The sequence below is a fragment of the Puma concolor genome, chromosome D2 (assembly GCF_028749965.1).
Source record: "Puma concolor isolate L17-30 chromosome D2, mPumCon1.1.hap2, whole genome shotgun sequence".
NCBI lineage: Eukaryota > Metazoa > Chordata > Mammalia > Carnivora > Felidae > Puma > Puma concolor.
The window spans coordinates 62,675,863-62,702,231 of NC_141677.1; the positions used below are offsets into that span (position 1 = coordinate 62,675,863).

Here is a 26,369-nt window from a genome sequence, read left to right on the forward strand (position 1 = left end):
TACGCCAATCGACTGGGGTCAGGTGAACAGACAACTTGCTGAAGCCCCTTCCCCCAGGGAGCCTTCTTTGCTAAGGGCCACAGAGGCTGGCTCCCCCCACCTCTTAGAGCTGACAGAACCACTCAGTTCAGAGTTGGTGGTTTGTCTGATGGTTTGTCCCTGAGATCTGTTTTCCCAGCTTGGCCAGCAACCCCGCCTCCTAGGTTGGCTCTGTATTGGTCCAATAGCCCCCAGTGCGATGTGTGCAGGGGCTTTTTGTTCTGAGCCCTTGCCCGTGCACCTCGGATGTAACTGAGGGCGGAGGGTCAAGGGCAGGGGTTTCTCATCTCACCTCGTTTATTCCATCATCCATTCACTCATCAAAAAAACCCAATTTTTTTGGTTTGTTTTCTTGAGCTTTTACTGTGTGCCAGGCCCTGTACCTGGCTCCAGGGAGACTGTAGAGCTAACTCGCCCCGCGCCTGGCACCCAGGGAGCTCAACCTTCTTGCTGCACTGTTTCTGTTTTCAAGACCTGGTTCTACTGCCCGTGCGGGGAATGAGTCCTTCTCCCGGCGCCCCACCCCCGCCCATCCGCCTGCTAGCTCACCCTGACCCGGGCCGGCCCCGGCGCGGCGGACAACTTGTGGCAGCGGGAACGCGGCGCGCCCCGGGGCCACATCTGGCTGCGCGGGCGCGCGCGTGTCACTAAGACGCTCATTCACCGGCGCAGCTGTCACCATAACAACCGGAGCCAGGGAATCCTGGCGACGGCTGCGGGCGAGGGGCGGGGGCGGCGGTCGCGGGAGGGAGCCGGCGGGGGCGGGAGCGCCCAGCACGCCCCGCGCTCCACAGAGCCCCGCTCCATGCGGACCCGCGGGCGGGAGGGCGCCACGCACGTCGCCGCAGCGGCCGTCCCCGCGGGCGGGGACCGAGCCTGCCACCGAGCCGCCGACCTCCCTCGCCGGGAGCCCTGACTCTATGGCCCCGGGGGAGCGCGCCGGAGCCTCCGCGCCGCCCACCACCAGCCGGAACCCGAGCGCCAGCCGGAGGAAGAGGGGAGCCCCGGGCGCCGCCGGCCCCGGCCCAGGGGCCCGCCCGCGGTCCCCGTCCCCGCAGCGGGGAATGGCGGGCAGGTAGCCGGCTGGCGCGAGGACCCCCGCGGCGGGCAAGACCAGCCGAGGACGCCGCGGCCCCGACAGAGGGAGGAGAGCGGCGGCCCGCCCGCCCCCGGCCGCAGCCCCAGCAGGGCCCTCCCCCGGCGGCGCGCGCCCGCGCGCGCACACACTCGCACACCGTGCCTCCGCTCCTGCCCAACCTCGCCTGCCCCCCGCGAGTGCTGAACCCCCTGGGTCCGGATGCCATGGGTAACAACTTCTCCAGTATCCCCTCTCTGCCCCGAGGAAACCCGAGCCGGGCGCCGCGGGGCCACCCCCAGACCCTTAAAGGTAAGGGAGGCTCCGCCGGGCCCGGCGCAGCCCGGAGACTGGGGCGCAGGTGGAAGGGCAGGGAGAGGTGGAGAGGTGTGATTGGGGTGGAAGGGCAGGTGCCACCTGTTGTGTGTGTTTGGAGACGCGAGGTGCGCATCTGGCCCTGGTGGGGGGCTGGGAGTGGGGGGGCTGGGGGTGGTGATGTTGAAAACCCGGAAGGATGGCGTTCTGTGGGGTCTGCGCAGTTTCCCCCACCAGCACTGGGAACGTCACTGAAGTTAACTCAGGCCACGATGCTAGCGTGCTGGAGTGAGGAAGGGCATTTGCCCAGTGGGTAGGGGAGTGTGGCAGGAGGCTCAGACCGGCCAGCTGTGCTTCTCAAGGGAAGCATCACAGTCTCCTTCTTCATCTGCCCAGGGCTGGAGAGGTCACGCTGGAAGCACTAGTTGCATCTTCCATTGCAGGATCTTAAAGATCCAGGACTGACTTATAGCAGCCTGGAAGAAGGGGCCAGAGCTCTGTTGACTTTTTGCATCCACTGACTCAGCTTGGTTTCTGGTTCCTCCAAAGGCCAGATGTCCATTCGGAACCCTAGACAGGAGATGCTTGGGAGCCTTGAAACGGAGGAACATTTACCAGGAAGGTCTTTGCGATCTCAATCCCCAGACCTACCCAGCACCGCCAAGGAAGCCCTGGCCCAGTCCTCGGCCCTGCAGCTTCCACTGCTTTCTCTGACCCTTGCAAGACACAGCTGTGTCCTCCCAAGCCCTCAGACCCCACTGATTCCCTTCCGGAAGCTGCTTTTCTATCACCTTCAGAACCAGCCAGCACTTGTCCTGGGCATTCTGATGGCTAAGAGCCGGGAAGGGAAGCCCTTAGTCTTCTCCAAAGAACAACCCACTTCCTCAGCCCCTTGGGTGATGAGAAGGATATGGTAATACCCCTTGACAAAACATTAGAGTTGAAAAGAACTTTTGCAAACACCTTTTCATGTGAGGGAGGAAACTGCTCTGGGTAGTCAGCAAAGCTAATCATACCCATTTCACAGTTGAGGAGAACCAATGCTTGTTTTTGGTTTCCGAAGCCAGCAAGCAGCAGAGCTAGGCTGCACATCTGTATCTCCTGACTAGATTCTGTCCTCTCTTTTGCTGGACAGTTAACCTTCCAGACTAGGGGAGAGGAGGAGGGATGGGACCACCATCCTGTGTTCTAGCTCCGACCATTTCAGAACTTCCGCTCTCAGTTTGGGAAAATCAGTAGGTTTGTTGTGTCTTTCTGGAAATTAATATGGTGGTACATGTCAAGACCTTTTAAAATAGCATATTCATTGGCCTTGTGATTACTCTTAGAGGAGCTGATCCTAGCAAAATGGAGATCCAGGCAAATACTTATACATTAGGTTAGGATGTTCACAGCAGTTGTGTTTATACTAGGAAAATAATCTAAATGCCGCGTAATCATGGTATGTCCTCTTGGTGGAGTATTATGCAATCTTTAAAATTGTATTTTTGAAGAATATTTGATGATTTGGGAAAATGCTCAGTGCAGCACTATAATGACAGTTGAAAAAGGCAGGACAAAAAAATATGTAGACTGTGAGATCCCAATTTTGGGAATACAAAAATATCAAACAATCCTGGAAAGAAAGTTTCCAAAAGGGTAACATTGGTTTTTCTCTGGGTAATGGGATCATGTAAGATTTTTTCTTTTTTCTTTCTTTTTATATTTTGCTCATTTAAAAAATTTCTGCAATAAGCAATATTATTTTTTTTATCATCAGGGATAAGCTGTAAGTATTAACATGTATAACAACTACTTATGAACATTGAAAACAGATTCTTAATGATGGAGGAAACTGTGGACATCTTCTCATTCAGTGTCCTCCCTCACAAGTGAGAAGGATGGAGGGAAGGGAGAGTGTTTGCCTAGTTACTCAGTGCATCAGTCAAGAGAACATGGCAAAGTCAGGCTGAACCCTTCAAGGGCAGAGTAGCTGAGCTAGTGAGTTGACTTGGGGTTTAATGGCTCACAAACTGCCCCAAAAAGGCTGGCTTGCTCCATCCTTGACCCTAGGGAAGTTCAGAGAAGGCTTCAGTAATTATACCTCTTTTTACCTAAAGTTTGGAATTGTGGGGAGGTGAGGTCTCTGTGACTGGAGTCTTTGGCAAGGGAGGGAATGGGCAGGAGAGGGTCTAGGATCCTCCCACCTCCCTGCCCCCACTCTAACCTTCTCCTCTGCATGACTCCCCACTTATGTGGCCTCCACTTAAGTGGAAACTCCACTTATGCTGCCTCCCTGGTTTGTAGGGATCAGTTCTTCTTCCATGGGACTAAATGGTGGTGAAGTTCTCTCTCTAGCTGTCTCCCTCTCTCTGCCCATCCCCTTTCAGGCTTGATTTACCAGATTCCACTCCCCTGTCCCTACCCACACACCTACTGGAGGTGGCCATGAGAGTTTTGATTCTGCTCCTTCCAAGCCTGAGATGAAAGATTAGGGTGTGCCCATGATGGCCACCTATGGGTGTCCTTTGTCCAGGGTCCACTGATCCTGACTTCTCCTACCCTAATAAAGCCATCTTTACTCTGTTTTTGTGTCTACTCAAAATTCTCTTCAAGCTAAAACAGCATTGGCCTAGTAGTCTTCTCTGATACATCAGTGGTCATCCAGAATTCCATTCCAACTGTATTGGTGTTGACCTCAGTACTGGCTCTGACTTTAAGCCTGTCCACCTGGACTTGTGCTCAGATTGCTTCGGTACCCACCCTGTGTTTGGCTCTAATTCATTATCGGTGAATTAGATTATCGGTGTCCATACAGAAATTTGCTGGGGGTGGGGAACTCTCCTTTGTTTTGTTTTTTTCTCTCTCTCCTTCTGTAATTGAAATCTCTATTGATTTCTCCCCATTTTAATTAAAACAGCTGGAAGGGGTCTGACATAATAGGGACCCTGGGACACATTGGAGATCTAAGATTAGTCTGGCTGTCAGGCTGACATGAAATGAGGCTCGTCCTTCACCTGTCAGGTGGTAGACTTTGGTGTTCTCCCTGGAGACACGCTAACTTCACCTTACTGCCAGTGATTCCCACTGGGGTCTGAACAGTGTTGGTCTAGGAGTGTCCAGGGGAGAGATCCAAGGCATAGCTCTGGGCTTGGGGCCAAGAGACAGTTACGAGGATGCCTGACCGAGAGGTGAGGGCTCCTGACATCCCGGTACGTTCACAAGCTGAAGATCTACTTGAAGAGTCAAGGCTGAGGGAGGGAATGGGGCCAAGTGCTTGGCTGGACCACGGAAATCCCAGATGTGTGTGGGCATAGGTCAGAAATGGGGAACCAGGGAGGAATGTGAGCCAGACAGGGAGGGAACTGCAGAAATTGGATAGATGATAAGGAATGAAGCAGGAGTGCTAGGGTGTGGGGAGGAGGGTTGGGGAAGGGACATACAGCAAAGGCTTGGAGGTGGGAGTCAGTAAGTGTGTGTGTATATTCTCAGTTACAGGCACAGGGTCACTGGGGCAGGGGACTCCAGCTTCCTGGAGACAAATACAGAGAATAAAGATCTTCCTCCTTTGCCAGCTCCTTCTGAGTGCCTGCCTGCTTAGTGCTAAGTGCTGATGGGATGGTAACTTGGAAAACCTTCGGGGAGGGCTACCCAGCCCAGTGGTCACCCATAGATGAAGATTGGATGGGCCACTTACCATCTTCTTTTAAATTGTGGTAGGATTTACATAAAATTCACCATTTTAACAGTTTTGGACCGTGCAATCCAGTGACATTTAGTACATTCACGATGTTGTGCAACCACCACCTCTGTCTAGTTCCAGAACATTTTCATCACCTCAAAAGCAAAGCCTGTACCCAGTAAGCAGTCACTCCCCATTACCTCCTCCCCTGAATCCTTGCCTAAGAATGCTGCCCAGAAACATCGACCTCGGAAGTGGTGGGGCTGGGATTTCTACCCAGAACACCAGAGCTCACGAGGGAGAAAATCGGTCTTGGAGGAAGTTTTGTATATTGGGGCCTTCTTTTCCCTGACCCTCTGGGATGGCATGTGCTCACTTCCAAGATGTGCACATTGAGGGTCAGGTTTTGGTTCTCTATCACAGAGGCCAAGATGGAGGCTGGATAGGCAAGAGCAAGAGGGAGGAGGAAGGGGGAGGAAGGAGGGCAGGAGCTGGGCACTGCCCAGGGGAATGCCAGGGATGCCTCTATCCTGGTGTGCCAGCTGCCCAGGCCTATTTCCTTTTGGTCTGTGACTCTCCCAAGGGCTAGAGGCTTAGGGGCTGCTTCCCACTGAACTGGTTGCTTTGGCAACCCTGGGCTGGATGCAAGTGGTCTCCTTGGTAACGCCTGAGAAACCTGCCTATGGGGATGGAGGGAAGTGGACGGGCCAGCGGTCAGGCAGGGTGGCACAGGCAGAGCTGGGCCAGGCTGCTGAGATCAGAGGCCTCTGGGGAGGGTCAAGCTTATGGAATAGGCTGGGCTGCCTGTTGGCCATTCCCCAGCGAGCCAGAGTCCAGAAGCCCAGGAGATCTGGGGGCCTGCCTGGAGACACCAAAGGCACTATGGGCCAGCCCAGGAAGTGGGAGGAGATGGGGGTGAGGGTGAGAAGGGGAGAGAATATAGCTTCTGGATGACAGAGCCAGCTACAGGGTTTATTAAAAGATGCTTATCAGAGGTCATTACCCGGATCCTGCTGCTTTGGGAAATGAGCAGGTGCTGATGCCTGTGGGGGGGCCGGGTAGAGAGAAAAGAAGGTCTAGGAGAGGAGGAGAAGGAAATAGATGGAATCACTGGCAGGCAGGTGGGAGGCCTTGGCTTTCTCTCTGCTCTGGCTGCCCTGGGGCGGGGGGCAGGGGGCTAGTTAGGTCTGGCTCTGGAACTGAAGTTCTAGGGTGAGAGTTGGGGTTCCAGGGATGCTCTGATGGGAGGGGCTCATTCTGTTGTTTAGCAAATGCATACTAAGCATTGACGACAGGCCAGACACTCTCCTAGGCATGAGGATACAAAATAGATGTGTACAAAATAGATGAGGGCTCGTTGCCATGAAGCTTTCCCTCCAGTGGGGAGGCAGATGGGAAGAAAAATAACACATGAACAAAAATGAATTGGAAGATGATAATAACCACTAACATGCTATGTGCTGGAGCCCATGCTAAAGTCTTTACACCTATTATCTCATTTAATTTTTAAAACAACCTTGTGAAGTAAGTATGATTATTAACCCCATTTATGGATGGATAAACTGAAACTTAAAGAGGTTAAGTAACTTGCCCAAGGTCAAATGGCTGATACGAGGTGGAGCCTGGATTCTGGCCAGAGTCTTTCTGATTTTGGAGCTAGTGCTGTCGCTTTCTCTCTCTATCTAATACGGGCATACTTAGGAAATATTACGGGTTCTGTTCCAGATCTCTGCAATAAAGTGAATATTGCAATAAAGCGAGTCAAATGAGTTTTTTTGTTTCCTAGTGCATATAAAAGTTATGTTTATACTACACTGTAGTCTATTAAATGTGCAGTAGCATGACGTCTAAAAAAACAGTCTATTCCTTAACTAAAAACGCTTTATTGCTAAAAAGTGCCAACCATTATCTGAAATTTCAGTGAGTTGTGTTGTTCTTGCTGGTGGATGTTCTTGCCTGGATGTTGATGACTATGGACTGATCAGGTCGGCGGGTGCTGAAGGCTGGGGTGGCTGTGGCAGTTTCTTCAAATAAGACAGTGATGAAGTTTGCTGTATCAATTGACTCTTCCTTTCGCTGAAGAATTCTCTGCAGCCCGTGATGCTATTTGATAGCATTTTACCCACAGGAGAAATTTTTTCAAACTTGGAGTCAGTCCTCTCGAACCCTGCTGCTGCTGTGTCAACTAAGTTAATGTAATACTCCAAATCCTTTGTTGTCGTCTCTACAATCTTCACAGCATCTCAAGAAACCACTTTGCTCATCCATAAGAAGCAGCCCCTCATCTGTTAAGGTTTTATCACAAGATTGCGGCAACTCAGTCCCATGTTGACGGTCCACTTGCAGTCTACTTTTCTTGCTGTTTCCACCGCATCTGCAGAGATGTCCTCCACTGAAGTCTTGAAGCCCTCACAGCCATTCACGAGGGTTGGAATCTACTTGTTCCAGACTCCTGTTAATGTTGACATTTTGACCTCTTTCCATGATTGACGAATGTTCTTAATGGCATCTAGCATGGTGAATCCTTTCCAGACGGTTTTCAGTGGACTTTGCCAGAGGAATCACGATCTGTGGCAGCTGTACCCTTATGGAATGTATTTCTTAAATGATAAGACTTGAAAGTTGAAAGGACTCCTTAGATCCATGGGCTGCAGAACGGGTGTTGTGTTAGCAGGCATGAAAACAACATTAATCTCCTTGTACATCTCCATCAGAGCTCTTCAGTGACCAGGTGCATTGTCAATGAGCAGTAATATTTTGAAAGGAATATTTTTTTCTGAGGAGTAGTTCTCAACAGTGGACTTAAAGTATTCAGTAAACCATGTGGTAAACAGATGTGCTGTCATCTAGGCTTTGTTGTTCCATTTATAGTGCACTGGCAGAATAGATTCAGCATAATTCTTAAGGGTCCTAAGACTTTCAGAATGGCAGGTGGACAATGTCTTCCACTTAAAGTCCCCAGTTGCATTAGTCCCTAACAGAGTGAGCCTGTCCTTCGAAGCTTTGAAAGCAGGCACTGACTTCTCCTGTCTAGCTATGGAAGCCCTAGATGGTATCTTCCAATAGAAGCCTGTTTCATCTACACTGAAAATCTGTTAAGTGTAGCCACCTTCATGAATTATCTTAGCTAGATCTTCTGGATAATTTGCTGCAGCTTCTACATCAGCACTTGCGTCTTTACCTTGCATTTTTTTTTTTTAATTTTTATTTTTTTCAACGTTTATTTATTTTTGGGACAGAGAGAGACAGAGCATGAACGGGCGAGAGGCAAAGAGAGAGGGAGACACAGAATCGGAAACAGGCTCCAGGCTCTGAGCCATCAGCCCAGAGCCCGACGCGGGGCTCGAACTCACAGACCGCGAGATCGTGACCTGGCTGAAGTCGGACGCTTAACCGACTGCGCCACCCAGGCGCCCCACCTTGCATTTTTATATTGTGGGGACGGCTTCTTTTCTCTAAACCTCATGAACCAACCTCTGCTGGCTTTAATCATTCTCCTGCAGCTTCCTCACCTCTCTCAGCCTTCACAGACTTGCAGAGAGTTCAGGCCTTGCTCGGGATGAGCCTTTGGCTTAAGAAAATGTGGCTGTTTTGATTTTCTGTCTTTTTAAAAAATGTTTATTCTTGAGAGAGAGAGACAGAATGTGAGCAGGGGAAGGGCAGAGAGAGAGGGAGGCACAGAATCCGAAGCAGGCTCCAGGCTCTGAGCTGTCAGCACAGAGCCCGACACGGGGCTCGAACCCACGAACTGCGAGATCGCGACCTGGGCGGAAGCCGGACGCTTAACTGACTGAGCCACCCAGACAGCGCTGGGGTGTTTTGATTTTCTATTCAGACCACCAAAACTTTCTCCATCTCAGCAATAAGGCTGTTTTGCTTTCCTATCATTCATGTGTTCACTGGAGTAGCACTTTTAACGTCCTTCAAGACCTTTTCTTTTGCATTCACAGCTTGGCTAACTGTTTGGAGCAAGAGGCCTACCTTTCCCCGATCTCCCTCCTTCCTCACTCAGCGTAATCACTTCTAGTTTTTCATTTAAAGTGAGAGATGCGAGATCCCTCCTTGCCCGATGCAGGATTACCACAGATCTCCAATTTGTTAAAAAAAAACAACAACAAAAAAACCCCCCAAAAAACCCAAAAACAAAAACACAATTCATTGTCTGCAAAGTACGGTGAAGTGAAGCACCATAAAATGAGGTTTGCCTGTAACCGTTTTATTTAGAACAGCTTTAGATCTACAGAATTATTGCAAAGTGATGGAGTTTCCAGATACCCCCTGGCTGGTGTACCCCGCAGTTAACATCTTAACCTTAGTATGGAAAATTCATGACCAGTAATGAGCCAATATTGATACATTGTTATTAACTAATGCCTTTACTTTATTCAGATTTCCTTAAGTTTTCCCAGTGTTCTATTTCTGTACCGGGATCCCGTCCAGGATGTCACATTGTATTTTTAGGTACCATGTTATATATTTAGTGGTCATGTTTTCTTCAGCTCCTCTCAGTTTTGACGGTTTCCCATGCTTTTCTTGTTTTTGATGACCTTGACAGTTTTGAGGATTACTGGTTAAGTTTCTTGTAGACTGTCCCACTCTTGGGATTTGTCTGATGTTCTCGCGATTAGATTGCTGTATAGGTTTTGGAGAGATAGACCGTAGAGGTGAGGTGCCGTTTCCATCACATATCAAGGGTGCGTGCAAGCCACATGACCTATCACTGGTGATGTTGACCTTGATCACTCAGCTGAGATAGTGCTTGTCTGGTTTCTTCATTGTAAAGTTAAAGTTATACTTTCCTCCCCTTTCCATATTGCACTCTTTGGAAGCTACTCTCCATGCGCAGCCCTCACTTAAGGAGTGGGAGTTATGCTCCCCTTCCTTGAGGCCAGAGCATTACTTTAACTACTCTGTCAACTATTTCTTTAGTTACCTGGTCAGTTAGATCCGATACTTTTGGATAAGGGCTGTAAAAGAGAGAAGACTGGGGAGCTATTCTCAGGGAACTTGACCTTGTCCTGCAGGTCTGGGAAGGTTTCTCTAGGGAAGTGGCCAGAAGATGAGTAGGGCTTGGCTTTATGTTCCTAGAAGGGTACTACTGGAATGTTGGGTGTGGAACTACTCATTTAACATCCCTGACCCCTGCCTGTTCAATGCTACTGGCCACCTTCAAGGTCATTGTGACCTAAGGGAAAAAAAAAAAAACTCTCCCATGTTTTTCTTTTCTTTTAATTACAGTGTAGTTAATATGCATGCAGTGTTATATTAGTTTCAGGTGTACAATATAGTGATTCAACAATTCTATAATTACTCAGCGCTCATCAAGATAAGCGTACTCTTAATCCCCTTCACCTATTCTACCCACTCCTCCACCCGCCTCCCCTCTGGTAACCATCTGCTCTCTAAAGTTAAGATCTCCCGTATTTTTAAAAGCACCCCAAAGCCTATTACTGCCCCTGATTGAGAGCATTGAGCTGGGTGTGGAGAGCAGCAGTGAAGGGTGTTCCTGGCAGGGGGCCTAGGACAGAGGCCTAGGCCTGTGCTTGAGGACAGAGTTTAGAGTTGGTTCCTGCTAAGTATGGAAGAGGGGATGATCCCAGGCCGATGTCATCCCAACCCTCTGGGCCAAGGAACTTTCTCAGCAGAAAATCATTAAGAGATCACTGCCTTGCCTCTCTTCCGTGGTCACAAAGGCGGTCTGTGCAGGGCTGGGGCAGGAGGAGGAGGGTTTTTCCTGGGATGAAGGAAGAGGGAGAGGAAAGTATGACTGCTGGCTTATTTGTGTGGCCTTCTTTGCCTCTGTTGCCCCAGAACACCATTCCTGCTGCTCCAAAGGCCGGGGAGGGGACAACAAAAAGGGAGAACATTGCCAGGAGGAGGTACTGTCTTGTGATAAGGGTGGTGGCCCTTCCACATGCTCCTGGCTTTCACCTTCATCTCCCCCCCCCCGCCCCCACCACCCATGGCTTGCCCTGGCCTCTCCCCCACATCTGCGGAAAGGCTGATCTTCTCCAGAGGACGGGCCAGTCTAGAGAGTGTGTGCGTCCCAGTGGAGGTATCCATCCATGTGTGTCTGAGAACAGGGGAGGAAGCGCTTTGCCTTGATCAGAGTAAGTAAAACTTCAGGGGTGCTCCAGCTCCTCGATTTCATGTGTTGGTGCCCTCTTGGCAATGGACATGGTGCTGGATATGGAGACTGAGAGGTGAATACTGGCATCGTGTCTGTCCTTGAGGTGCCCATGGTTCACCTTTATTTAATTCAGACATCAGTCCGTATTGACAGGAGGAGCCCTTTTCTCCTCCATGTCTGCTTTCTGTTCCTTTTCTTTCCCTGCTCTTCCCAGCAAATGCTCCTTTGAACACATTTTCCCTGAGGAGAGAGGACTGGCAGGTGGTCAGGTGTGTATGTGGGGCTGGTGGAAGGACCAGTGCCCCCTGACTTTGAACATCAGAACCCAAATATACTGTAGAGATTGTTTTGTCCTACCTTCTTTGTCAGCCCGGGTCTGGGGTTCTCAGTCCCAGAGAGGGGAAGTGACTTGCCCAAGGTCCTACAGCAGGATTGGACCAGGTGGTACTGTGGTCTCAAGGCTCTGACCTTGCAGGGTGCTGATGGTCTCCAGAGTTGACAGAATTAAACTCCAGAGGGACAGCTGAGGGGGATGGATGCTTGACCCAGCTATGCTATGTGCTGTCCGTAGGGAGATTGTTGAAGGGCTTTAAATGGAAGAGTGACAGAGTCACTTAGACATCTTAGAAAATTCTAGGCAAGGGGCAAGCGAGGGGCAGGGCAGGAGACTGCTGCAGACCTCCAGGGGAGGAGACAGGTGTGGCTTCTGCCAGAGTGGGGCAGTGAGCAGTGAGGCAAATAGATTGACGTCAGCTTGAAGATTTAGAGGTGGAGAGGGAGATACAGAGGAGCTGCTTGTGTGGACATCTCTCTGGGGTTTCTGACTTCTGGGGGTGTGGGGGCCTGGCTTGGAAGAGCTTGAATACACAGGGAGGCTGGCCTCTTGGGAATTCAGGGGTGGGTGTTCCCTTGAGTGCTGTGTCCCACCCAATCCCTGAGGTCTTAGAGCCAGGAGAAGAAACAGGTGAGGGGGCATGGCTGGCCCTGGGCTCTTAACTCCATCTCTACCACCTGGGACACCATCAATAATTAATACGCCCTCTGCCTGTCACAGGTGGCTCCTGGGTGGGCAGAGGCAGGGCCCTGGCACCTGTGGTGTGATATGCATCTGGCTTCTGCTGGCCCCGGGCCGGGGCCCTTCAGTCCTGATCTAGCCAGGCTTTCTCAGGTGGCTCTTTGCTCCCAGCATACACACACAAACCGTGAAAGGTGGCCATAAATCAGCTGGGACAGGCCAAGGCTTCTCTGGTTTTCCCAGAGTTGAGATCAAAGCCCCAGACCCTCACCCTGGGGCTCAATACTTATTAAATTATTAAACTGTCAAGGGAGGGGAAAGCAGGAGGGACTGGATGGATGGCCATACAGTAAAACAATGCGGAAGAATATGGGCTGAGAAATAAAATAGCAGGTAGTGCAGATATCCCTTCAAGATAGAGATTTCATTTCCTTTGGATACGTTCCCAGAAGTGAGAATCATAGGCAGTTCTATTTTTAATTGTTTGAGGAACCTCCATATTGTTTTCCAAAACTGCTGTACCAATGTACATTCTCACCAACAGTGTACAAAAGTTCCCTTTTCTTTACATCCTCATCAATATTTGTTATCGTTTTGATAAGAAACATCCTGATAAGTGTGAGGTGATCTCTCATTGTGGTTTTGATTTGTATTTCCTTGATGACTAATGATGTTGAACACCTTTCATGTACCTGTTGGCCATTTGTGTGTCTTTGGAAAAATGACTCTTCATTAAAAGAAAAAAAATTTTTAATGTTTACTTATTTTTGAGAGCGACAAAGACAGAATTTGAGTGGGGAAGGGACAGAGAGAGAGGGAGACACAGAATCCGAAGCAGGCTCTAGGCTCTGAGCTGTCAGCACAGAGCCCGACATGGGGCTCGAACTCATGAGCTGTGAGATCATGACCTGAGCCGAAGTCAGATGCTCAACCAACTGAGCCACCCAGATGCCCCGAATCTTCATTTTTAAATTGAGTTACTATTATTATTTTCTTGCTATTGAGTTGTAAGAGTCCTTATATATTTTGGATGTTAACCCCTTATAAGATAGATGGTTTGCAAATATTTCCTCCCATTCTTTAGGTTGCCTTTTTATTTTGTTGTTTCCCTTGCTGTGCAGAAACTTTTTTTGATTAATGTAGTTCCACTTTTTTTATTTTTTCTTTTGTTGCCTGTGCTTTTGGGATCATATCCAAAAAAATCAAGTCAAGACCAGTCAATTGTCAATACCAATGTCAAGCTTTTTTCCTGTTTTGTTCCAGGGGTTTTATAGTTTCAGGTCTTATATTTAAGTCTTTAATCCATTTCGAGTTGATTTTTTAATATGGTGTGAGATAAAGGTCCAGTTTAATTCTTTTGTTTGTGGATAGCCAGTTTTCCCAACACCATCTATCTTTTCCCCATTGTGTATTCTTGGCATTTTTGTTGAAAATTGGTTGACCATATGTGCATAGGTTTATTTCTGCAATATTTTATTCTGTTGAGCTCTGTTGGCATATGTCTTTATGCCAATACCATACTGTTTTGATTACTATAGCTTTGTAATATAGTTTGGAATCAGGAAGTGTGATGCCTCCAGCTTTGTTCTTCTCCCTCACGATTTAGCTATTCAGGGTCTTTTGTGGTTCTATACAAATTCCGAGATTATGTTTTCCATTTTTATGAAAAATGCCATTGGAATTATGATAGGGATTACATTGAATCTGTAGATTGCTTTGAGTAGCATGGACATTTTAACAATATTAATTGTTTCAGTTAATGAATATGGGATATCTTTGCACTTATTTGTATCTTCTTCAATTTCTTTCATCAATGTTTTATAGTTTGCAGTATGGAGATCTTTCATCTCCTTGGTTAAATTTATCCCTAAGTATTTTATCCTTGTTGATATTTTGTAAATAGGGCTGTTTCCTTACTTTTTGGGTACTTTATTGTTAGTGTATAGAAACACAACTGACTTTTGTATGTTGATTCCGTATCCTGCAACATTACTGAATTTACTTATCAATCTGACAGTTTTTTGGTGGAGTCTTTAGATTTTTCAATGTATAAGATCTTGTCATCTGCAAATAGAGATAATTTTACTTCTTCCTTTCTGATTTGGATCCCTTTTATTTCTTTTTTCTTGCTTAAGTGCCCTGGCTGGGACTTCTGGCACTGTTTTTGACTACAAGTGGCAAGAGTGGGCACCCTTGTCTTGTTTCTGATCTTAGAGGAAAAGCTTTCAGCTTTTTACCATTGAGTATGATGTTAGCTGTGAACCTGTCGTATGTGGCCTTTATTTTGTTGAGGTACATTCCATATATACTTAATTTGTTGAGTGTTTATCATGGAAAGATGCTGATGTTGTCAAATGCTTTTTATCCATCTATTGAGATGATCATATGATTTTTTAAATCATTTATTTTATTAATATGGTATATCATGTTTATTGATTTGCATATATTGTACTATTCTCACATCCCAGGGATAAACCCACTTGATCATGGTGTAAGATCCTTTTTACTGTGCTGTTGAGTTTGGTTTGCTAATATTTTGTTAAAGATTTTTACATCCATGTTCATCAGGATATTGGTCTATGCTTTCTTTTCTTGTAGCATTTTTGTCTGGCCTTGGTATTAGGGTAATGCTGGCCTCATAATATGGGTTTGGAACAGTTCCTTCCTCCTCATTTTTTTGGAGAGAGCTTGAGAAGGATTGGTATTAATTCTTTTGTAAATGTTTGGTAGAATTCACCAGTGAAGCCATCTGGTCTTGGACTTCTTTGGAGATTTAAGAATGCTTTACCCAGCAAAGCTATCTTTCAAAATCGAATGAGAGATACAGACATTCCCAGAAAAAAAAAAGCTGATGTAGTTCACAACCACTAAACCTGCCTTACAAGAAATGCTAAAGGAGTTCTTCAAGCTGAAAAAAAAAAGACACTAACTAGTAATGTAAAAGCATATCAAAATATAAAACTCCCTGGTAAATGTAAATATGTGGTCAGATTCAGGATACTTGGATATTCTGATGATGGTATATAAATCACTTACAACTCGGGGCGCCTGGGTGGCGCAGTCGGTTAAGCGTCCGACTTCAGCCAGGTCACGATCTCGCGGTCCGTGAGTTCGAGCCCCGTGTCAGGCTCTGGGCTGATGGCTCAGAGCCTGGAGCCTGTTTCCGATTCTGTGTCTCCCTCTCTCTCTGCCCCTCCCCCGTTCATGCTCTGTCTCTCTCTGTCCCAAAAATAAATAAACGTTGAAAAAAATTAAAAAAAAAAATAAATCACTTACAACTCTAATATAAAGGTTAAAAGACAAAAAGAATTTCAAAAAGCTATAATTACAGTAGTCTGCTAGTGGATATATAATATGAAAATATGTAAACTGTGATGTCAAAAACATAAAGGGGGGGGAGTAAAAGTGTGGAGCCTTTGTATGTGAACAAAGTTGAGTAGCTATCAGCTTCAAACAGACTATGATAAGATGTTTTATGTAAACCTCATGGTAACTACAAAGCAAAAACCAATAGTAGATACACAACAGATAAAGAGAAAGGGATGAAAACATACCACTATAGAAAATTGTCAAATCAGAAAGGAAGGCAGTAAAAGAGGAAGAAAGGAGTAAAGGATCTATGAAATACCCAGAAAACCATGAACAAAATGGCAATAGTAAGTCCTTGTCTATCAATAATTACTTTAAATATAAATAGTCTAAATTCTCCAATCAGAAGACAAAGAGTGGCTGAATAGTTAGAAAAACAAGACTCAATGAACTACCCAAGTATAAGAGACTCATTGTAGCTTCAAGGATACGCTTAAGCAGAAAGTTAAGAGATGGAAAAAGATATTCCAGGCAAATGGAAATGAAAGAGAGCAGGGATAGTATCACACAAAATAGACTTTAAATAAACAATTGTAATAAGTGGGGTGCCTGGGTGGCTCAGTCAGTTAAGTGTCCAACTCTTGATTTTGGCTCAGGTCATGGTCTCACAGTTCATGGGATCCAGCCCCATATCGGGCTCTGCACTGACAGCACAGAACCTGCTAGGGATTTTCTCTCTCCCTCTCTCTCTGCCCCTCCCCCACTTGCACGCACACCAGTGCTCTTTCTCTCTCAAGATAAATAAATAAAGACTAATAAGAGATAAGGTGATTATAAAATGATAAAGGAATTGATTTATCAAGAGAAAATAACTATGGTAAATATATATGCACCTAACATCAGAGCACATAAGTAGATAAAGCAAATATTAACAGATCTGAAAGGATAAATAGACAGCAATCCCATAATAATAGGGGACCTCAGTTCTCCCTTTCAATAATAGATAGATCATCCATACAGAAAATCAATAAGGAAATATTGGACTTGAACTACACTTTAGACCAGATGGACCTAAGAGACATACAGAACATCCCATCAAACAGTAGCAAAATGCACATTCTTCCCAAGTACACACAGAACATTCTTCAGGGTAGATCATATGTTAGCCACAAAACGAGTCTTAACATATTGAAGATTTAAATCATTTCAAGTATCTTTTCCAACCACAGTGTTATGAAACTAGAAGTCAATGACAGGAGGAAAACTGGAAAGTTTACAAAATGTGTAGATTGAACAACATAGTCCTGCACAACCAATGGGTCAAAGAAGAAATCCAAAGGGAAATTTAAAAAAAAAAAATCTTGAGACAAACAAAAATGGAAACACAACATACCAAAATTGCAGGATGTAGCAAAAGCCGTTCTAAGAGGGAAGTTTATGCTGATCAATGCTTACGTTAAGAAAAAAGACAGATATCAAATAAACAGCCTAATTTTACACTCCAAGGAACTAGAAAAAGAAGAAGAAACTAAGCCCAAAGTTAGTAGGAGGAAGGAAATAACGAAGATCAGAGTAGAAATAAATGCAATAAAGACTAGAATGATTATAGAAAAGATCAACAAAAGTAAAAGTTGGTTTTTTGAAAAGATGAACAAAATTAACGAACTGTTAGCTAGACTAGGAAAAAAAGAGAGAAGACTCAAATATATACCAGAGAAGTACAAAGGATCATAAGAGACTACTATGAGCAATAATATGCCAACAAGTTGGATAACCTAGAAGAAACAGACAAATTCCTAGAAACATACAACCTACCAAGACTAAATCATGAAGAAATAGAAAATCTGACCGGACCAATAATGAGAAAGGAAATCTCCTTTCTTCAGAGCAGAGAGAGCCTATCCAGGCCTGAGAGGTGCAGAGGGGGTTTTCCATCTCGTGGGGCAGGCTGGCAGATCCTCTAGGTCTGAGGAAACCAGCCAGACACCCCGACCCTGGTGTGGAACCAAGATGATGGAGGAAGTGGTGGGGTGAGGCTATGAGTGGCCAGAATGCCGCTCACATGGACGATTCTGCAGCAGGGTGCAGCCCTCCTACAAATTGGGGCTCTGATTGCATGAGATTCCTCCAGTTCCTTCACTGCAAAATGTGAAGGAAACTGTTTTAGGGAGTTAGGGTTTCCTCAGCCAGTCCCTGAGTTGAGGGTGTGTTAAAAGAAACAAAATACCAGAAGAGTCTGGATCAGTTGTTGAGAAGAGAGTTTCCCAAGATTTAGGGCTTGTTCTGAAAGAGGAAGTTTACTGTCTAGTGCAAAGTTTCAGTTCCTAGAGCACAGGCTCTATTTTGGGGGGTTGAAGGTGCCATTTTTGTAGGCAAGATTCTGGCTTGGTATTGAGGTGCCTGTTGTGAGGTCTCATGTCCATGCTGGGGTGAGAGTTCCAGTCCTGGAGGGGAGTTTTCACTGCAGGGTCCCAGATTCATGCCTGCAGTTGAGCTTTGAGTCTTGGGGCCCAGAATCCACTGTGGTGCTCCATATTCTATGATTGGGTTAAGGTTCCCTTCTTGGGCTTTGGGGTTTGATTATCAGGCTGGAGGTCTTGTGCCCTGGGAGGAAAGGAAGAGCTAGAACCCCTTTTCACTTCTGGAGAAGACTTTCTGGGACCAGCAGCAGAGGAATGGGCCAATAGACTCTTGAGCTGATGTTCAGGAGGCCCAGGTCCCAGCCCCTGCCGAGGATAAATCACTTGCAAGGTTTAGGTCTCCACTGGAAGCATGGCCAGGCAGTAGTGTTGACTCACAAAGTACCATCCAAGCTTGCTTGATCCTCCCAAAATGACACTAATGGTGGGCTCCATAGGTACTGATGGCCATTGCCTGGTGAGTCAGATCCATGATGACAGCACTCAAGCTGCCCTGGGCACTGTCAGCTTGGTCCAATTAGTGACAATCGGATCTTAACTTGTGCTGAGGGGCCCCTGGGGAGAGGGAGCACACACTGAGTGGGATATGTTAAATCTGGGTCCCTGGGGCTTGGTGTGTGGCTCCGGAGGGAGGGAGCTCAGCTGAGTTGGGCCAACAGCTTCCTTCCTACTGGGCCGGTTCTCACGTAGCCCCGTTGTTAGGTACAGACATACCATAAACCATGATGTGAAGGGGCCTGAGTCTCTCCCTCATGCTCTGGGGAGCAGCTGAGATGCACAGAGAGTGTTGTGTGCTCAGAAACATCTGCTTCTATATAGGGCCACTGCCCTAACTCCCCTATCATTTCTTTCTCTTATTACTTCAGTGTGGCTCCCCCTCTCACACAGCCGAAGTTGCTGGGAAGAGAAAAGCCTATTACGTTTGTCTGGGGCTTTCAGCTTTGTAAAGCTCTCCTGCCTCTTCCCTCCGGGATCTTGTTCCACATGTAGAGATTGCTGAGGCAGGTGGTCTTGGCCCTACTTCCTGGAGGATCAGCTTGAGGTCCAGTTGGGTGGACCAGGGTATCTTCACTGATGCCTGTACCCGCTTGTCCAGGGTCGCAGAGCTGGCCTGTGGGCCTTGAATGGGGGGTCCCTGCCACGTGGCTTCCTAGACCCCATACACCTCTGTTGCAGGTGGACCTTCTTGTCTCAGAGGTCCTCCTCTGTTCTACCCAAATGTGAGACAGCAGTGAGTGATGCCGTGCTGTCAGGTGAGGCTGTGTAGGGAGTTTCCAGCTCGGGAAATTTCTCCAGTGTTCCAGAAGAACTTCCCCTTTAGGACAGAGCCCCTTCCCTATGGCACCTCAGAAGATGGGGGAGTTTTCTCCACCACCAGGTCTGTCCCATGAATGTAGGGAGTGCTCTGTCTAGGTCTGCAGGGACTACCCCCTGCCACCCAGCCCCTTCTGTGTGGTCCTGGCCAAGGTACATGGCAGGCTGAGAGGCCTGGGGATCCCACTGGGCAAAGGAAACCCAACCCAGACATTGGACTCTGGTGTGGTCCAGCAGGCCTCTAGAGTTCCCCAAGGGCATCTGAGGGAATCTAGGGTGTGAGGAGGGAGGAGGAAAGGCAGGCAGAGTAGAGGCCCTGTGGTTGAGGAATGGTCTCTGGAGTCAGATTTTGTCTTTGCTGCCTGTGCCACCTGGAGCCAGAGGCTTAACTTCTCCATATTCCTTATTGGAGATAATGCTTGACTCGTAATAAATGCATAATAGATACTAGTTATTGTTCCCATCATTAGACTCGACCTTCAGGCCCCAGCTTCGACCTCACTTCCACCAGGAAGCCTTCCCTGACCACCCCGGCTGGGTTAGATGGCTGCTGTTCTCTTTCACTGCAGCCCTGTGCTCCTCTGTGAGCACTGATCACACTAGGTGTCAGGACCTGTTTGCCTGTCAGTGTCTCTCACCCCCTGTGTGCTCACCATTGTGTTGCTGCCGCTGGGCCTCAACAAATATTTTGAAATGAATGCAAGAGTGGGCTGATTCTGGGGAAGTCAGACTTCTTTCCGGGCCCTCCGGGCCGCAACAATCCATTCTCTTTTCTTTGTTGAAATGACCTTTCTTGAACACCAGGCTCAGGGGCCAAGACGGGAAAAGGTAAGAGTAATATGGAGCTGTGGGCTCATTTATTCATTCCCCCATAGCACAGATATTCTCTGGGTGCCTTGCAGGTGCCAGGCCTTGTGCCAGCCTTTGGGGACAGACGTGCCCCCATCCTTAAAACACTTGTGGTGCTGATTACTGGGGCCGAGAAAGGTCAGAGGAGAGGAGGGTGGTCAGTGAGGCCGAGGGGAGTCAGGAAAGGCTTCCAGGAGGAGCGATTTGTTTTGAAGAATGATGGGGAAGTTTGGATAGATAATAGATGGGCCTTCTCTCGGGGGTGGGCAGGGAGCAGATAAAGAAGACAGAGCTGCCCATGAATGGCAATAAGGCAAAGCTGGCCAATGACATTGTGGCCTGAGGGGGTGGGGGCCCTGACTGTCTTGCTACAGATGGGTTCCCAAGCTGTGGGTGCCGCTGATCCTGGCTCTGCCGTCCACAGACAAGTGACCCTGGGCAGGTCATGTCACTCCCTGAGTGCTAGTTGATTCACCTCCAGGATGGGAGTGGTGATGCCTGCCACTCAGGGTTGTTGGACCACTTTGTGAAAGGAGAAGGCCCAGGTGATGGGGGGGGGGGGGCAGGTGGGGCCCTTGGGCAGGCTGGGAGGCAGGCTGGGGTGGGGTGCTATGTGGGAAAACAGGAAGGCTGTCCTGCTTCAGGCTTCTCTGTTTTGTAAATAATTAAATTCTTATCTTGGGTTTGTGGTGCCCACACTGCAGGAGGCAGGTGATAGCTGGGGGAACAAGGTGCTGTATTGTTCAGGAAGTAGTGGGGTCCCTTTCCTCCCCTTTTCCCTCCCTCCCAGCCTCCTGGTCATGACAGGCAGGTCGGTTGGGGTAAGGAGTCTTCTAGGGTCTTCTTGCGTTGTCCGTCCTTCCTGCGTTTTTCTTTCTCCCTGTCTCCATGTTGTCATTGCCTGGTTCCCCTTCACAGTCTCACCTCTGCTTCTCACCGAAGCACTGCTTGCCCCCTCTCCCCGCAGGCCCCACGCCCCTTGGCACCGTTACCCTGTCCCCATCCCACACTGCTGCCTGCTGAAACCTTCTCCCTCCCCAGTGGCCCTTCCCAAACACCCCCACCTCCTTGAGTCCAGCAGTACCCCCCAGGTCTGCTCGAGGGGCCTCAAGGGAGCATTGACCTCTCCCTCGCCCCGTGCTCCAGAGACAAATAGTCGTTTTTTTCATTTTTAGTGCTTAATACTGAGAATGTGAAGGTCTGTTTAGTCTTGTACAGCTAACATAAACCAGCCGGAACTGGGGCATGGCGGGGACTTTGCTGTAAGTTCCCTTATTTGGAATGAAATTCATTGTTTTCCACTGGGAGGCAGTGGGGGCTTCAGGGAAGCCCTGCTGGGCCCCCCTCCTCAGGGTGTGGCCTGCAAGACCTCTCTGAAGGTCACCAAGGTGTCTGTGACATAGAGGCTGGCCCTAGGACGTCAGTCACCCCTAATACCTTAGGGATGGAGAGGGCTTGGGATCATGTTGTCCAGGACTGCCCTTTTCCAGGGGAGAAACTGAGGATCAGAGAGGAGAAGGGACCTGCCCAGAGTCCCAGGGCATGTTGGAGCAGATGGAGGTCTAGAAGGCAGGGGTTCTGGCTCTCTGGCTCTCAGATCTCTGTGCTGTGCCAGGACGCCTCTGGCCTGGGAGCTGTGCGGGTGGGGCCGAGGGGTGGGTGGGAGGGCTGATGAATCTGGCTGGAAGTGGCCTTTCAGTCTGGGGATCTTCCAAGGCTTCTGGCTTAGCAGCTAAACACAGAGGCCTGGGGCAGTAAGCTGGGGGGTGGGGCATGAGAGAGGAGGAAGGGCCAGAAGGCAGAGGGTGATGAGAGGGAAGGGAGAGGTGGTTGAGGGTCCAGGAGAACTGGTTCTGGTCCTGACTCTGCTGCTATTGCTGTGACTCTCAGATGCCTTCTTTGACCTTCTTCTTCCCCGCTTGTCCGAGAGGCTCAGCGTTTTTTGTGCATGCCCCAGGGTGTGCCTTGGATGAACCAAGGTCAGGGAGTTTTTCATACCTGTGATGGGCTGTGTGAACCAGCTCACCTAGCAGGTCCTCTCTGGCCCAGGTTTCCCTTCCTTGTAAAGAGGGGTGTGGACCTTTCATGAGTTCTCTGCAAGAGAACTCTGCAAGAGCATGAGTTTTAGGGGCAGACCTTGGATTTCGATCTTGACTCTGATGCTTTATTAGCTGGGCTGCCAATTAAGCACACAGGCTTCAAAACCTGGGGCTCTACAGGGAGCAGTGAGGGTCTTTGCAAGGATGATATGAACTCATATACCCAAAACGTCTATACCCCAAGCCCAGTAAGTAGAGTGGGGAGTGGGGCAGGAAGCCTGCAGGCTTGGTGGCCGCTGACTTTGAGCTGCACAGCTTACGAAGACCGGCCTTGGGGTTCCCTGTGGCTTTGCTTTCTTTGCTCTGTCCCGGGCCCCTAGTGGAAAAACTGCAAGCACTTGTTTAGATATTCTTTCTAGAGGGAGTTCCCCATTTAACATCCTTTAAAAAGAACTTCTCATTTATTCACTTACTCTTTTCACAAAGATCACACAGCTGGGACGTAGGAAGCTGTAACTGACCAGTGTAGGAATTCCTGGGACTGAAAAAGGAAAGAAAGATGTTAGAAAGCACAGGCCTGAGCAATCCAAGAAGGCCCTGGTGCTGGGGAAATCAGGGCAGGAGACGCTGCATTGCTTACTATGAACATTCCATTCACTGCTCTTTTAGCACTAACGTACTAGCATCTAAGGCTGTTTACAAAGGTACCTTAAACGTCCGTGTCTAGACGGTTGGTAAGGCACTCAGTTTTACAAAAGATCATCTCATTGCCAAGAGCAAACCACACCCTAGCAAAACATTAAATTGAGCATTGAAGTGAATGGAGATGATGTAAGGAACAATGTCCCCATGGGCCCAGTGAATCTCTGGGCAGTGGGAGCCACTGAAGGTTTTAAATGTGCTTTTTAGGTAGATCAGTCCAGCTGCCCTGTGGAGGATGGATTTAAAAGGGACAAGGTGGGAGCAGGGAGACTAGTTACAATAGGAGTGTAGCTGGCTGGGGGAAGGATGCGTAGGCCTGCACTGTAGGTTTGGTGAAAGAGAGGAAGGGACACATTTGGAGACACATTTAGCAGGTGTGCTTGGTGGCACTGATAAACAAATGATGGGGCTGCTAAAGGAGAGGGAGGAATCCAAGATGGTGCCTGGGTTTTCAGGTGGCTGGGAGGATGGTGAGTCCATCAGGACCCTAGGCAGGAGAGGAGGATTGGATGGGGCAGGGAAGCTGCTGGATTGAGTTTTGGGATGCCAGAGGAGCACTGAGGCATTCTCGGGGAGACTGGTGGGTCAGCAGCTCCATGTGTGAGCTCAAAGTGCATGGGGGAGGTCATGGCTGCAACCTGTTGTCAGCAGTAGGTGCCACTTAAGCCTTGAAGGCGAATGAAGGATCCCAGGGTGGACAGAACAAAACTGTGAAGGAGTTGGATGAGGAGTAAGGGAGAACCAGCAGCAGGCCAGAGAAGCTGATGGAGGTCATGAGGGTAGAGTTTAGAGGTTCAATATGGCATAGCAAAGTGGTTTTCAGACCTTACTGACCCTATGGATTGCCTGTAGATTGTATAAATGCAGGTTCCCGGGGCCTACCTCCAGATAATCTGGCTTAGTCAGTCTGGGGGCGGGCTTCTGGGATCTGCTTTTTTAAACAAGAAGCTCAGGTGATACCGATATGAGGGATCTGTGGACCATCCATTGTGAAACACTTGCCTGAGAGTGAGTCAGGTCTGGGCTCAAATCTTGGCACTTGGGTCTTGATCTTGAGCAAGCCCCTTCATCTTCCAAACCTTGATTTCTTTATTGGTAAGCAGGCATACTAGTTCCCACTTCACAGGGTCATTGTGTGGATTAATTTGGGTGGCTCAGGTCCTGGTCCGTAGTAAAACATCAGTAAATAGTAGGCACTTCTTGTTCATAACCAGAAGTTTGAAGATAGTGAGCAATGGGACAGGGCAGGCTGCTGCTCATACAGGAGCACTCCTCTGCTTATTGTGTGGTCCTTGGCTGAGCTGGCCCCAAATTCCATCTCCAAGGTGTCTTGTCTGAGTTGATAGGACCGGGAGCTACTGGCTCATCTAATTAAGTCTGCAAAAACTCAAGAATCAAATCAGAAGTCAATTTATTACTTCTCAGTGAGAAATTTACTGTCAGATGGACTGGACAATGTGTCAACTGCTTGCCATTTTCTCCCCCGGCAGGAAGGTACTTGTGTGCTGGGTGAACCTGGCATCTGGCTGGGGGGCGGTGGGGAGGGGAGCTGAGGCGACAGTCTGAGGATTTTTTTTAAATTTTTTTTTAATGTTTTATTTATTTTTGAGACAGAGAGAGACAGAGCATGAACGGAGGAAGGTCAGAGAGAGAGGGAGACACAGAATCTGAAGCAGGCTCCAGGCTCTGAGCGGTCAGCACAGAGCCCGATGTGGGGCTCGAACTCACGGACCGTGAGATCATGACCTGAGCCGAAGTCGGACGCTTAACCGACTGAGCCACCCAGGCGCCCCCACAATCTGAGGATTTAATATGCTTGGGCTCTGAACTCTGTCCAGACCACTTCATCAACAGGTGGACCCAACACGTGGGCCAGCCTAGGGCATCATTTCCCTATGGGTCCCACCACAGTTTGCCTCAGGGACACCCCCTTTTCCGTAATACCTTGGCATCCAATTAATGCATCTTAAGGTTTGTTAATACCTCCAGTCAAGTCTCTTTTACTGGGGCTGTTTTGCCTCTTGAGGGTAACTTTGCATGCTCTGACTCATGACCAGTTGATTTCTTGGACTGACAGACAAGGAAAGCCAAGTGCACTGGGGAGGCATCTCATTGTGGTCCTTTCCCCACTTACTGTCCATGCAGTCTTTCAAGAAGGAGGGAGTGGGTTAAGTCCATGATGGCACCTCTATACACAGGATGACTTTGCAACTTTTAATATTATGAGGTACTATTGCTAAAAATGTCCATCACATTGTTTAGAGAAAAAAGCAAATTACGTGGTATGCCTAGTGTGCAAGTATGATCCTATATGTGTTTAGAGTATTAGATTTTTCCTTTCTCTTCCTTTCCTTGCATCCTTCTTTACTTCCTTCCAACTATTTATTCAGTGCCTACTATGTGCTAAGCACTGTTGTCGGCGTATAGGGTATAGCAGTGAACAAATTCTCTATCTCATGGAGTTACATTCTTAAGAGGAGAGACAGGCTAAAAAAAAAAAGATGACATATGGGATGTCAGATGGTGATAAGTGCTATGGAGAGAAATAAATCATGGGGTGTGGCAAGGATTATGGGTGGGGAGTCTGGGGATGTCTACATTTTTTTTTTTTTTTTTTTTTTGGTGCAAAAAAGGTGATTTGATTAAAGCACGGGGACAGGACCCATGGGCAGGAAGAGCTGCGGGGATGTCTACATTTTTAAAATAAATCGTCCAGAAAAAGCTTGATGGCTTTTGAGAATGACCAGAAGGAGATGAAGGAGTGAGCAATGCAGATGTTTGGAAGAACATCTGTGGTTTGATATGTTGGGATCTATCTATCTGGGCACCTATTTGTCACTCATCCGTATTTACTTTGCACAAACACAGACCAAGGTTGAATGGATGCCCACCCAGCTGTTACCAGTGACTATCTCTGGCAAATAAGCTGGGGATAGAGTCGTGTGGGAGAATGGGATATTTTATTGTATTTTTTTAAGTAGGCTTCACACCCAGCGTGGAATCCCACTCAGGGCTTGAACTCACGACCCTGATCAAGAGTCAGATGCTTAACTGACTGAGCCAGCCAAGCATGGTCCTGAGCTGCTTTTATTTTTACTCCATACTAATTGGTATGGTTTTATTTATTTTTAAATAATAAGCATGTATTGCTTTTATACTTTAAACTTTTTTTAGGAATGAACTTTTATCTCCCTGTCCCCTCCCAAAAGAGGGTTTGTCAAGCTGTATTGAGTAATGAATGAGATACTTGGTATATAATAACCAGCGGTTGTGTCTGGTGCTGAATCAAGGTTAAATTCCTTTTCCCTCTCTTAATTTTTCCCCTCAGTGTCCAGGATAGGGCTAGGTATCCAAAAGTGCACAAACGACCGTGGGTGAAATTCAAATAAATCCTGAATGCACTGCCCTTACTGGGAGCCCCTGGGAGTCAGTGCCAGGGCTCCAACTCTCATGCCTCTGGAGGCTGGGTAGGTCTTGATCCCCTCTACTGAGATCAGAGAA

At 48.0% G+C, this 26,369-nt stretch overlaps 1 protein-coding gene across 3 annotated transcripts in view; it reads left to right on the forward strand.

The window, feature by feature from the left end:
* The first annotated feature begins 862 nt into the window (after nt 1-862).
* The window catches only part of NEURL1 (neuralized E3 ubiquitin protein ligase 1), a 79,963-nt gene continuing 54,456 nt past the window's right edge, over nt 863-26,369 (forward strand). The window contains exons 1-2 of one of the 3 annotated variants that reach the window (XM_086680783.1): nt 863-1,114; nt 1,296-1,426. In XM_086680783.1, coding sequence (XP_086536909.1) covers nt 960-1,114; nt 1,296-1,426 — 286 coding nt within the window. In that variant the 5' untranslated portion in view covers nt 863-959. Of the gene's footprint in view, nt 1,427-2,564; nt 2,665-26,369 lie in introns of those variants that run through there. The other 2 variants (XM_025918233.2, XM_086680782.1) reach the window with 2 other exon arrangements.